Genomic DNA, 15,056 nt, shown 5'->3' on the forward strand with positions numbered 1-15,056 from the left:
AAGAAAGGCCAGGTCAAGAGCACCCTAAACCGAGCGTGTATGAGGAATGTTATGAAAGTAACGGAAGCGAAAGATGTATGTCAGGATCGTAGCAAGTGGAAAACCGTGGTCTCTGCCTACCCCTCCGGGAAATAGGCGTGATTATATGTATAATAATAATAATAAATAATAAATAAATATTGGGGGACATCTTACACAAATCAACCTAGCCCCAAACTAAGCAAAGCTTGTACTATGGGTGCTAGGCGACGATATACATACTTATATAGATAAATACATACTTATATACATAGAAAACATCCATGACTCCGGAACAAATATTAGTGTTTATCACACAAATAAATGCCCTTACCGGGATTCGAACCCAGGACCATCGGCTTAGCAGGCAGGGTCACTACCCACTAGGCCAGACCGGTCGTCGTATGTATGTAATAATAGCCAAATCTCACGTAATCTCACTGGGAAGGTATCGTTTCTTAAACAAACAGTAAAAAAAGCGGCCAAGTGCGAGTCGGACGCGCCCATAAAGGGTTCCGTATTTAGGGGATTTATGACGTATTAAAAAAAACTACTTACTATATCCCTTTCAAACCAATTTTCAGTGGAAGTTTGCATGGTAATGTACATCATATATTTTTTTTTAGTTTTATCATTCTCTTATTTTAGAAGTTACAGGGGGGGGGGGACACACATTTTACGACTTTGGAAGTGTCTCTCGCGCAAACTATTCAGTTTAGAAAAAAATGATATGAGAAACCTCAATATCATTTTTGAAGACCTATCCATTGATACCCCACACGTATGGGTTTGATGAAATTTTTTTTTTTGAGTTTCAGTTCTAAGTATGGGGAACCCCCCAAAAAATTTTTTTTTTCTATTTTTGTGTGAAAATCTTAATGCGGTTCACAGAATACATATACTTACCAAGTTTCTACAGTAAAAGTGGCTGTGACATACGGACGGACGGACAGACAGACAGACAGACAGACATGACGAATCTATAAGGGTTCCGTTTTTTGCCATTTGGCTACGGAACCCTAAAAATGAGAATCGAAAGTGGTCTTTGAGCCGCCTATTGTAACCGCCGGATTGTGCCAAATATTGCTTGTCTTGACTTGAAAACAGACAATTAATTCCTAATAAAATAATAGTAGCTACATACTATTTGAATTTTTACGTTATATGAGTATATTACAAGAGTCATATTATTGTCGAGTATGTACCTCCTGTACCTGGACCATACGGTTTGTTATTAAATATGAATGCACTGTTCAAGGCAGCAACTATATAATAGTTATTTGTTGTTTTTCCTCTTGTTCGTGTATGTTTTGTAAAATATGTATTGTATTGCTAGTTTTCGTTAAATATAAATATGTAATTTTTCTTCCATGTTGCTTTTACAAAACTCTTTTACGCAGAGAAAATCTCACTTCCCGGCCAAGGCAAGACGTAAAACTTTAGTCAAACCACGGGCGGTAACTCGTAAAGCCCCAGATTGCATATTTATGGCTCTCACCTTCGGTTCGGGCCACAAACACCTGCGATCAGGAGCATTCACGAATTCACCTCCCTAGGTATGTAATGTACTATAATATTCCAAAGGACTTCTACGTGGATCAATATCCCCACGCAAGCCTATCAAAAGACCGGGATTTATAGACCCGTGAAATCCAAAATGGAGAAACAAAATTATAGTTTATACTACAAAAATCATAATTGTGTTGTTTTGTGTTGGGAAGCGGTGGTGGCCGAGTGGATATGACGTCCGACTTTCAATCTGGAGGTCGCGGGTTCAAATCCTGGCTCGTACCAATGAGTTTTTCGGAACTTATGTACGAAATGTTTCTTACACCTGTAACCGTTCACGAAATAACTAAAATAATAAGAAATTTTAAAAACAAATTCAGTTATGGAATTGACGAACTTCCACCATCTTTATTTCGATACTGCGCTGATCAACTTGCATATCCGCTGTGTTCATTAGTAAATCAATCTTTTGATGAGGCATCATTTCCGGATCAGTTGAAGATGGCTGTTGTAAAGCCTATTCACAAAAAGAACTCAACGTTAGACCCAAATAATTATCGCCCAATCGCTTTGTTACCAACAGCATCCAAAGTGTTCGAAAAGGCCATGTGTAACCGGATCTATGCATTCTGTGAAAAGTATAACATATTTAACGACTGTCAAAACGGATTCCGGAAGCATAGATCAACAGTCATGGCGGTATTCAAGTATGTTCAAGAAATCTTAGAAATTCTTAACTCGAAACAATATGCCATTGGCATACTTTTGGATATGACCAAAGCATATGATAAGGTACAGTACGACATATTATTAAATAAAATATACGGAATAGGAATTCGCGGAAGTGCTTTTGGATGGCTAAAGTCTTACCTTAAAGATAGAAAGCAACTAGTTGAGATAGAACATTTTAATTTTGCAACTGGAGAAATAGAAAATGTAAAATCGAATTCTGAAACTCTTAACGCTTCTATCCCGCAAGGAAGCGTTATTGGATGTTTGCTTTTCCTTATTTACATCAATGACCTCCCCAAAGTCACAAATGATCCCTGTGTGTTATTTGCCGATGATGTGTCAATAATTACAGCTTGCCAAAACCCTGAAGACGTCAATGAGAAACTTACAGCTAACCTAAATGTAATCAGTTCCTGGATGAGAGACCATAACCTCGATATAAATTATAAGAAAACCAAAATAATTCTATTCTACCCATACCAGAAAACGCCACTAGATATAGATTACACCTACGAAAATACTCGGTTAGAAGTCGTGCAAAGCGCTACACTATTGGGTTTAGATATCGACAGTCACATGAATTGGAAATCCCATGTAGAGAAAATTAGGAAAAAAATATCTCAATTCGTCTATGCGCTTCGGGCGGTTAAAGTAACGACAAATTTGGATACAGCCCTAACAACATATTACGCGTATGCATATGCTTGGCTAAATTATGGAATTATTCTGTGGGGTAATAGTACCAACGCTCCATTACTTTTTACCCTCCAGAAAAAGCTTGTTCGTATCTTAATAAATAAAACACTTGACGAAATCGAAAGCCACAAACCCTATTTTTCTGAACTTGGACTGCTGACCCTCACATCTATATATATATTAGACATGTGTAAGTTCGTTCGAAAGAATAGGGAATTATATATAAAACGAGAGGACCTACCTTCTACACGATCGATACGAAACAAGAATAGACTAATCCCACCACCTTGTAAACTTAAACTACTGTCATCGGGCCCTTTAGTAATGTCTATTAAAATATATAATAAACTCCCGGACTCTATAAAAGAAGAAGAAAATTATAATATATAAATACAAATACATTGAAATTTAAATTTTTTTTTGTTAAGGCTTGACTTTGGTATTTTTGACATAAATTTAATCCTTATTTTTACATTTGCTTATAATTATTGTTTATATTAAGATTTAATCACTTTACATTAATCACAAATTCTCCTCTCCTTGGAATTGTAAATAGTATATTGCAGTGCCCAACAGGGTTCACAAAGACCTAGCTTATAAGTTTACCACCTGTACAATTACTTTGTGAAATTGCAATAAAATATTGAGTATTGAGTATTGAAATATCATTTGATATTTACCACTAGCTTTTCGGTGAAGGAAACCTGCATACATCTGCGAAGAACTTCAAAGGTGTGAAGTCCCCAATCCGCATTGGGCTAGCGTGGGGACTATAGCCCAAGCCATCTCGCGCATGAGAGGAGGCCTGTGCCCAGCAGTGGGACGCATATAGGCTCACATTATTATTTTATTGTTTTGTTGACAGCGGTGCCCGGAGCTAGCACTAGTAACGGACGCGACGGGCGGCACCGCGCTGCACGCCGCAGCACGCGCCGGTCGCGCGAGCACCTGCTGCGTGCTGCTGCGCGCCGGCGCGCGCGCAGACGCGCCCGACGCAGACGCCTGGAGCGCGCTAAGGGCCGCGGCCTGGGCGGGGCATACTGAGGTACTACCACACTTAGGCCCGTGCACCATCCCACTAACCCGGGGTTAAGCGGTTAAACCCCGGACAGTTGCTAAGCGGGCGAGGTGTTCAAAATTACCTTGACACGCTCTTATTCTCTTAACAATAAAGTCGCGTCAAGTTCATTTTGAATACCTGGTCCGCTTAGCAACTTCTGCTGCTGACTGTAGGTACAGTTATTTAGGTAAATACGGCATCCTGGTTTACAATACACACAGATGCTATAGATATGCGATACGGAGCTGTGTTGTCGCAAAAGGATTGTTTCATATACCACTCGAATACGGCGCGCGCGCAGACGCGCCCGACGCAGACGCATGGAGCGCGCTGCGGGCCGCGGCCTGGGCGGGGCATACTGAGGTACTAAAGAAAGAAAGAAAGAAAGAAAGAAAGAAAGAAAGAAATAAATACATTTATTTTAACGCCACAACATGAATACAAAGAAAAAAAAATAAAAGCATGCAGACATAAAGGACATTTGGACGCTAAAATAGGATCCCCACTCAGCATAATGCCGCGGCAAACCGTGGCGCTGGTTTTCTGTGGGGACCTGACTTAATCTAAAAAAGTTGACGGCGACACGTACGCCAACGACACACAAATAAATTTACATTGATATTAAAAACACAAACATTATTATTTATATAACAAGGAAAACAGAAAATTAATATACAAGTAAAAAACCAGAATAAAAATAAAAAATAAAAAATAGAACAATCACGTGACATAGACTACTGTCTTTTATAAAATTAATATAAAAACAAAACACTCTTAGGCCCGTGCACCATCCCACTAACCCGGGGTTAAGCGGTTAAACCGTTAAACCAGTGTCAGGCGTGGCTCACTCCACGATTTCATCGTGTCGCTACAAGTACCTACAAGTACATGCGGCCCACGCCAATTTTGGTGTGCCGCAGTTAGCAGTTGCCGCGCTTTACGGAAAGGACGCCTGCTTGCGCTTGCGCCACCTAGCGGTCATATCTGTCGTAATAGACGCGTTTTGTTAGAGAGTGAATCTTCTGTACCTAGTACTATTACTCGTATTTATTCTGTGCCAGTGTCAAATTGTACTGGTAAGTTGGTAACCATAATATTTCCAGGTTTAACCGGTTAACCCCGGGTTAGGGGAATGATGCAAGCGACGCTTAGTCAACTTGAATTTTTTTTTAATACGTCGGTGGCAAACAAGCATACGAGTTATACGACCCGCCTGATGGTAAGCAGTCGCCGTAGCCTATAGACGCCTGCAACTGCAAAGGTGGCACATGTGCGTTGCGACCCTAACACTCCGCACCCTCGTTTGATGTTGCTGTTTCGCGTCTAAAACGAACACAGTCAAAAACTAATACAGTTGCTAAGCGGGCGAGGTGTTCAAAATTACCTTGACACGCTCTTATTCTCTTAACAATAAAGTCGCGTCAAGTTCATTTTGAATACCTGGTCCGCTTAGCAACTTCTGCTGCTGACTGTACCTAAATACGGCATCCTGGTTTACAATACACACGGATGCTATAGATATGCGATACGGAGCTGTGTTGTCGCAAAAGGATTGTTTCATATACCACTCGAATACGTGTAAAATATTCTTATTTTGTTATTTGTAGGTGGTTGAGGTTCTACTTGAATTTGGATGTGACGTGGATTGCGTGGATGCTGACAACAGGACCGCTTTGAGGTGAGAGCAGAAATATATAAATTGACTTACTTTTCAATGGTGATTTTTAATAAAAAGACATGTCAAGATCGCTTACTGTAATAACCTGCTGTCACAGTGTTTACTGTGGCAACACTGAGATTAGGGATTGCTCCCAGTACTGAGTTTGTATGGCGAGAGGGTTTTTTATTTTATTTATTTTTTTATTTATTGAATAATACAAGTTACATGCATGTTAGTATTACAAGACCCATCGTGGGCAAAACCTTGAGGAGGTTTGTGTGCCGATGGGGAGTTCAAGAAAAAGAAATCATGATACATATATCTACCTTATAATAACTAAAATTATTATTATATGTAACTAAGGTCGTTAGATTGCAACAAGTGCATTTTAATAACTTTTTTTTTATATTTTTCCCGTTTACGTATTTTGCTCTAGCATCTTCTGGTAAATCATTTAATATTTTAGGCAATATATATGTATACAGCCTAGTGCCATATATGTTATTATATTTGGGTAAACAATATTTGTTTTGGTTCTGTAGACTTCTTATGTTTGTACATCTTTTATATTCTTTTAGTTTAGTGACATGGTGATATTCTTCTATACGCGGTGATTTCTCGCCATACAAACTCAGTACCGGGAGCAATCCCTAACTGAGATATGGCCTGTCATTATTATCATGTAACGGAACACATTTGGTATAGCGCTGAATAAACCGTAATTAATTAATTTATGTATGTATGTAAACACTTTATTGTACATAAGACAGGATAATAATTTACTGTTTTATTTGGCTCCAAAATACAATAATGGCGACGAGGATGGGATCTTCTTTCTAATGCTAAAAAAACTAACTATACGGCCATAGTATTCGTCATTACATAAATAATTCGTCTTTATATAAATTATTTATATCGATCGACATATTGTCCAACAGAGCGGCCGCGTGGTCGGGCCACGAATGTGTCGTGTCCCGCTTACTAGCGGCGGGCGCGGATCCGGACAAGGCGGACGCTGAAGGACGGACGCCGCTCATCGCCGCCGCTTACATGGGACACGCGGACATTGTTCGAGCGCTGCTGGACGCCGGGGCGAGCGTCGACCATGCTGACGAAGACGGTAGGATATGTGGAGTGAGATAGATATAGTAGGGGCCGCACGCCGCTCATCGCGACCGCTTATATGGGACACGCGGACATTGTTTGAGCGCTGCTGGACGCTGGGGCGAGCGTCGACCATGCTGACGAAGACGGTAGGATATGTGGAGTGTGATAGATATAGTAGGGGCCGCACGTCGCTCATCGCCGCCGCTTACATGGGACACGCGGACATTGTTCGAGCGCTGCTGGACGCTGGGGCGAGCGTCGACCATGCTGACGAAGACGGTAGGATATGTGGAGTGAGATAGATAGTAGGAGGGACGCACGCCGCTCATCGCGGCCGCTTATATGGGACACGCGGATATTGTTCGAGCGCTGCTGGACGCTGGGGCGAGCGTCGACCATGCTGACGAAGACGGTAGGATATGTGGAGTGAGATAGATATAGTAGGGGCCGCACGTCGCTCATCGCCGCCGCTTACATGGGACACGTGGACATTGTTCGAGCGCTGCTGGACGCTGGGGCGAGCGTCGACCATGCTGACGAAGACGGTAGGATATGTGGAGTGTGATAGATATAGTAGGGGCCGCACGTCGCTCATCGCGGCCGCTTACATGGGACACGCGGACATTATTCGAGCGCTGCTGGACGCTGGGGCGAGCGTCGACCATGCTGACGAAGACGGTAAGTCTTGAGGCTCAATAGAATTTCTCAAACAAACCACGTTTTTGTGAAGTTTTCTGATTATTTTACTTAGAAGCTAGAGCTCTTTTCATCCAAGTGTCCCAGTTTAAGTTTCTGTGATTTACTTACAAAATTGGTACAAATATAAGACGATTTGGTAATATCTAAATTGGACATTCATAGTCATTGGCAACTACATGGTTAAACATGGCTTCATAGGTACAGACACCTGCAATAATATGTTACTCTTCGAAGGCCGCAAAAATATGGGACCCACTTCACCCACTCTTATGGCTCTACAAATAAGATCGTGTCATATATTTTTGCGGCCTTCGAAGAGTAACATATTATTGCAGGTGACTGTACATGGGTAGGTACTCCGAAACATATCGCGTGGGTGACTAGAAATACGTGAGTCTAAACCGTAAATTTACTTTAATGTTAGTATGTCTCACGACAGTTTAAATTCGATTAAACTACATAGTTGTTTTATTCCGTTCTGAAGTCACACTGCCCTTTCAGTAGCATTTTTATCTAGCGAATAAATACCCTAATTGGATTACTCTGTCCCCAGGTCGAACTGCACTGTCAGTAGCGTCTCTCTGCGCCTCCGGAGCAGCGTGCGCGGCTCTACTCTTAGAGAGAGGCGCTGATGTCTCCCGCTGCGACCGCGACCGCGCCACTCCATTACTAGTCGCCGCGTTTGAGGGACACACGTGAGTATGAAGTATATAGCGACTAGAGCAGGCAGTAGTGCTGTCTCTGTCGTTCGAACAGCACTGTCAGTAGCGTCTCTCTGTACCTCCGGAGCAGCGTGCGCGGCTCTACTCTTAGAGAGAGGTGCTGATGTCTCCCGCTGCGACCGCGACCGCGCCACTCCATTACTAGTCGCCGCGTTTGAGGGACACACGTGAGTATGAAGTATATAGCGACTAGAGCAGGCAGTAGTGCTGTCTCTGTCACTCGAACTGCACTGTCAGTATCGTCTCTCTGTGCCCCCGGAGCAGCGTGCGCGGCTCTACTCTTAGAGAGAGGTGCTGATGTCTCTCGCTGCGACCGCGACCGCGCCACTCCATTACTAGTCGCCGCGTTTGAGGGACACACGTGAGTATGAAGTATATAGCGACTAGAGCAGGCAGTAGTGCTGTCTCTGTCACTCGAACTGCACTGTCAGTAGCGTTTCTCTCGGCTCTACTCTTAGAGAGAGGCGCTGATGTCTCTCGCTGCGACCGCGACCGCGCAACTCCATTACTAGTCGCCGCGTTTGAGGGACACACGTGAGTATGAAGTATATAGCGACTAGAGCAGGCAGTAGTGCTGTCTCTGTCACTCGAACTGCACTGTCAGTAGCGTCTCTCTCGGCTCTACTCTTAGAGAGAGGCGCTGATGTCTCTCGCTGCGACCGCGACCGCGCCACTCCATTACTAGTCGCCGCGTTTGAGGGACACACGTGAGTATGAAGTATACAGCGACTAGAGCAGGCAGTAGTGCTGTCTCTGTCACTCGAACTGTACTGTCAGTAGCGTCTCTCTCGGCTCTACTCTTAGAGAGAGGCGCTGATGTCTCCCGCTGCGACCGCGACCGCGCCACTCCATTACTAGTCGCCGCGTTTGAGGGACACACGTGAGTATGAAGTATACAGCGACTAGAGCAGGCAGTAGTGCTGTCTCTGTCACTCGAACTGTACTGTCAGTAGCGTCTCTCTCGGCTCTACTCTTAGAGAGAGGCGCTGATGTCTCCCGCTGCGACCACGACCGCGCCACTCCATTACTAGTCGCCGCGTTTGAGGGACACACGTGAGTATGAAGTATATAGCGACTAGAGCAGGCAGTAGTGCTGTCTCACTCGAGCACCGCGCTGTCAGTAGCGTCTCTCTCGGCTCTACTCTTAGAGAGAGGCGCTGATGTGTCCCGCTGCGACCGCGACCGCGCCACTCCATTACTAGTCGCCGCGTTTGAGGGACACACGTGAGTATGAAGTATACAGCGACTAGAGCAGGCAGTAGTGCTGTCTCTGTCACTCGAACTGTACTGTCAGTAGCGTCTCTCTCGGCTCTACTCTTAGAGAGAGGCGCTGATGTCTCCCGCTGCGACCGCGACCGCGCCACCCCATTACTAGTCGCCGCGTTTGAGGGACACACGTGAGTATGAAGTATATAGCGACTAGAGCAGGCAGTAGTGCTGTCTCTGTCACTCGAACAGCACTGTCAGTAGCGTCTCTCTTACTCTTAGGGTGAATTCACATCTGTCAGCATCGAGCCGCATTTTATATATGAGAAATCGCTCGTTAGTATGAAGATGCGTACGCATCGGAAAGCTGAAAGCATGCGTACGCATCTTCGTACTAACGAGCATTTTCTCATATATAAAATGCGGCTCGATGCTGACAGATGTGATTTCACCCTTAGAGAGAGGTGCTGATGATAGATAAATAGATATATTTATTTATTTCTTATTGGAAATTACATGGTATTTAACAATGTCACAATGTTTCCAAATAACATGAATTCACAAAAAGATCGTCAGATTGTAAACAATAATACATTAAAATAATTAAGAAATAAGTAAAAAATAAAAAAAAAAACAATCAAATAATCATAATAAAAATTAAAAGTAAAAGTTAAATACAGTAAAATGAAATGTCAGATAATGTCAGAGCATAATAAACATACTAAATACAATGTTAAAAATTTACCTATGTATGTCAAAATATAAACTACCTATGTCAAAAAATTATCTCTTGCAGAGTATAAAGCGGTCAAAATGTATATAATGCTATGCTAGATGTGTCCCGCTGCGAATTTAAGTAACTATTTAAGCGTATTATGATTGTTTGTAATTGTTGGATATTATTCAATGAAATAAATTTTATCTTATCTTTTGATATGAATGAAATAATTGGACACTTAATACGACACGACCACTTCTTTAAAACTATCCTGGAGGGGCGGATAGGACGCAAGCGGGGTAAAGGAGAACCCAGGCGCAGCTTTCTAGACCAAGTGAAAGAGAAAGTGGGGGTCGTGTCGTATCAGAAAGTCAAAGAGCTGGCGCAAGATAGGGAATGCCGGAAGATACTCCACCGACAAGAGAATAACTCTTAAGTTAAGGGTCCGTTAACGATTTTAGAGCCAAAATGTTAAATTGATAGATTTCGTTGTTGAAATTGTACACATTTTGTTACGTAATATCTAAATAACAAGTATTGGTTTCTATTAGCACGTCTTCTCATCTTGCCTTTTAATAATGAGGTCTCGAGCGTGCGTCACCGGCAATATATGACGAGAAGGGGCAGTTTTTAAAAATTCATCAATAAATTATAGTGGTAAATTATACAAAATGATGTATAAGAACAGTTTCAGGAAATGTTGTAGATTATTTAAGTATCAAAATTACGTTGAAATTAAGTAGATTTTCACGAAAAAAAATCACTTGTTTTGAAGTAATTTCTGGTGAAAATTGATTTCGTCTAACTTTCATTTACTCTTGTTCAATATCATATAACAAAAATGTAGTCTATGAAAGTTGGAGTAGAGGATATGTGTAATACAAAATTACCATTTTTAGCAGTCCAAACTTTACGAAATTTCCAAATAAGATCGACTAAATCAGTGCTTTACGCGCGTTTACCTAAACATCCATCAGAAAAAAAATCATTACTAATTTAGTGAGTCTGTTTTCAAAAAAATTATCTGTACAAGTGCAAGATAAGAAGACATGCTAGTAGATACCAGTACTTGTTATTTCTATTACAAAATAAAAGGTGTACAATTTCATTGACTAAATCTATCAATTTTACATTTTTGTGACTAAAATCGATACCGGCCTCTTAATGATGATGGTCTTTTCGGCAGTGAGATCTGCGAGCTCCTGCTGGAGCACGAGGCGGACCTGGAGGCGGCGGACGCGCTCGGGCGCACGGCGCTGTGGGCGGCCGCGTCCGCCGGACACGCGCGCGCCGCCAGGCTGCTGCTGTTCTGGGGCGCCTGCGTCGACTCCATGGACAGAGAGGGACGGACTGTGCTCACCACAGCCGCGGCACAAGGTTAGTTACGTGTGGGCGCACGGCGCTGTGGGCGGCCGCGTCCGCCGGACACGCGCGCGCCGCCAGGCTGCTGCTGTTCTGGGGCGCCTGCGTCGACTCCATGGACAGAGAGGGACGGACTGTGCTCACCACAGCCGCGGCACAAGGTTAGTTACGTGTGGGCGCACGGCGCTGTGGGCGGCCGCGTCCGCCGGACACGCGCGCGCCGCCAGGCTGCTGCTGTTCTGGGGCGCCTGCGTCGACTCCATGGACAGAGAGGGACGGACTGTGCTCACCACAGCCGCGGCACAAGGTTAGTTACGTGTGGGCGCACGGCGCTGTGGGCGGCCGCGTCCGCCGGACACGCGCGCGCCGCCAGGCTGCTGCTGTTCTGGGGCGCCTGCGTCGACTCCATGGACAGAGAGGGACGGACTGTGCTCACCACAGCCGCGGCACAAGGTTAGTTACGTGTGGGCGCACGGCGCTGTGGGCGGCCGCGTCCGCCGGACACGCGCGCGCCGCCAGGCTGCTGCTGTTCTGGGGCGCCTGCGTCGACTCCATGGACAGAGAGGGACGGACTGTGCTCACCACAGCCGCGGCACAAGGTTAGTTACGTGCGAGTCATATGTCGATATCGCCAGTGAGATCTGCACGAGGCTGACTGTGCTTTCTATGGCTGCAGCGCAAGGTATTGTGGGTCAGGGGCGGGTCACACAGCCGTAGCGGATGAATAAAAAGCATACTTGATGCGGTTAAGCTTAGAATAAATTTAAAAGTGGAAAAATTACTGTCTTGAGTGTGATTTGAACTCACGGCCTCTGGATCGATACTCCAGCGCTCTGCCATCTGAGCCACCAAGACCTCTTCCATAGCCAGCAAATCTTTCCACCATATGGGTCAAGGGGACCCATGCGTTCTATAATAATCTCTGTGAAAAAATCGCATGGTTGGATCAACTGGTAAGCAGCGGCCCATATGCTTGTTTGCCACCGATGTGGTATAATTTTTTTTACATTAAGGATGAGTCACCTTAGACCGGGCTGTGTCCGGGCCGGAGCTTCCGGCGCTTACTTTTCTATGACAGATGACATGTGATCACGTGATTCTTTTCATAGAAAACGAAGCTCCGGAAACTCCGGCCCGGACACAGCCCGGTCTAACGTGAGTCATCCTTTAAGCCACTTTCGTTGCCTCATTATAAAGCACTTTACGACTCATGTATCTGCCGATTACACCGTGTCCTTTTCAGTTTATCTTTTATGTATAATGTTAATTTTTTTATTTTTTTATTTATCATAGTCTTTATTGTATTGTATTATTTTTTATTTTTATTTATCATAGTCTTTATTGTATTATACTCGCGCGGGTTCGTACCTGGTGCAAAGGCTGGCCATCGCTATCCAACGTGGCAACGCGGCAAGTGTCATGGGCACCTTTGCACCCGGTACAACTCGCGGAGGTCTTTTTGATTAAAATATTTTAATATTTCGATTTATTTAAGTTATTTTTGTATGATTTTTTATATACCATTAACCTTTTGTATAATATAATGTTAATAGCATTTTATATTTGTTAAACAGGCAACGTGGAAGTGGTCCGGCAACTTCTGGACCGAGGTTTAGATGAGCACCACAGAGACAACTCCGGGTGGACGCCGCTACATTACGCCGCTTTTGAAGGTACTTAGGCCCTGGTCTCCTATAAACGCCATCGGCCGCTTACAGCGTGTTAGGAACAGAATAAGGATAGAATGAAATGGGCGCGACGATTAAAAGGGATTTAGAAAACAGTACCTGGTCAGTGAGAGAAAATTACTTGGCAATCCCGCGGAGAGCGGGCCCGCTGAACTTCTATGATCTTCTTGTCTTCTTTCTCACAAATTAAGTCTGTCACTGTCTAGTTATAAAAGAAATAGGATGCAGAAGGCAGAAAATGCACAAGGACTGATATTTTACTTTAATCGAAATTAACACTAAGTGGACGCGGTGTCGGCCATATTACCGCCATTGTCGAAGTGATTTTTTTTTAAATCTAAAATGACTGAATGTAGTTTCGAATGACGGATATCCGGTAAAATGAAAGAATGTAAATTTGAAGTACAATGTTGCTAGAAGAAATAATATATTCCTAAACACAGCGTCTGCGTCACGATGCTTACTATAGAGATGTACTGTTGTGGTCTGTTTTAGACGTCGACGTCAGCGTCTTTTTTGTTCAAAAACGTTGACGCTGACGCCAGACGCTGCGTACAGCATAAAACAGGAGACCAGGGCCTTACACTATGGCGAGGTGTCTGTGATAGTCACATAAATATATACCCGGCCATGGGCGCTCCAAGCAGGTGTGGCTCATTCCGCGATTTCGTCGCGTCGCTACAAGTACTTGCAAGTACATGCGGCCCACACCAATTTTGTTGCAAAGCACCGCTACGGACTGACACCTGTTCGCGCTTGCGCCACCTAGCGGTCATATCTGTCGTAACAGACGCGTGGTGACCGCTCTACAGAATTACTTAAACATAAACTTTTGGGGTATCCTCTTAACACTAAAGTCTCTTACTTATTCTAAATGAAATATGTACATGCAAAACAAAGACATACTAACTAATACAGTTTTTATATTATATTCATAATTTCAATTGAGTACAATAAACGTGATGTGTGTCATGTGTGAGTATGATGTGTAGTGTTTGTGTCTAATGTGATTGAGTACCTGTATGAGCGAGCCTGAAAGATGTAATTGTGATTTTTATTTATTATAACTACATTTTGTCCCACAGGCCACATAGAAGTATGCGAAGCTCTGCTAGAAGCGGGCGCGAAAGTGGACGAGGCGGACAACGATGGCAAGGGAGCTTTAATGTTAGCGGCGCAGGAAGGACACACGGGATTGGTGGAGGTGCTGCTCGATGATTGGTCCGCGCCGGTGGACCAGCGCGCGCACGACGGCAAGACCGCGCTCAGGTATCCCGACGATCAAATGCTATAATAGGGATCAGGGATGTTGCGGATGCCGATTTTTTGACATCCGCGGATGCGGATGCGGATGCGGATGCGAATGCGGATTTTTAAAGGCTCACGTCCGCGGATGCGGATGTCAAGATAGTACCATAGAAAACGTCAAATATTACAAATTAGTAATTTTTATTTCAAAAAACCGGCCAAGTGCGAGTCGGACTCGCGTTCCAAGGGTTCCGTACATTGAGTCCCACTCACGCTTGACTGCTCATTTCTAATAGGTTTTTTTGGTTAATGACTAAATTACCTAGCAGTCTAGCACTTACGCCGATGCTAAGACGTTCCTGTACCGACCTGTTCCACATCCGCATCCGCATTAAATCCGCATCGATTTTATGCGGATGCGGATGCGGATAAGAATGTTGAAAATAATGCGGAAGTTGAGGATATTCGCAACATCCCTGATAGGGATAATGACACATGTTGAATTTTATAACAAAATCTAGTAAAATAGATAGCAAACGAGCTATTTATCACAATAATGTGGATATTATAACAAAATATTCAAAAATTACAAAAATACAGGACCTGAAAGTTTCGAAATTTAAGTTTTTTT

General features: G+C 43.7%; 1 protein-coding gene across 1 annotated transcript in view; it reads left to right on the forward strand.

Annotated features, from left to right (window-relative positions):
* The window catches only part of LOC134660498 (ankyrin repeat domain-containing protein 50), a 99,736-nt gene that overhangs the window by 65,375 nt on the left and 19,305 nt on the right, over nt 1-15,056 (forward strand). The window contains exons 25-31 of the mRNA XM_063516268.1: nt 3,821-4,000; nt 5,623-5,693; nt 6,614-6,795; nt 8,035-8,176; nt 11,314-11,504; nt 13,064-13,162; nt 14,263-14,446. Coding sequence (XP_063372338.1) covers nt 3,821-4,000; nt 5,623-5,693; nt 6,614-6,795; nt 8,035-8,176; nt 11,314-11,504; nt 13,064-13,162; nt 14,263-14,446 — 1,049 coding nt within the window. The remainder of the gene's footprint in view (nt 1-3,820; nt 4,001-5,622; nt 5,694-6,613; nt 6,796-8,034; nt 8,177-11,313; nt 11,505-13,063; nt 13,163-14,262; nt 14,447-15,056) is intronic.

This window comes from Cydia amplana, chromosome 27 (genome assembly GCF_948474715.1).
Source record: "Cydia amplana chromosome 27, ilCydAmpl1.1, whole genome shotgun sequence".
Lineage (NCBI taxonomy): Eukaryota > Metazoa > Arthropoda > Insecta > Lepidoptera > Tortricidae > Cydia > Cydia amplana.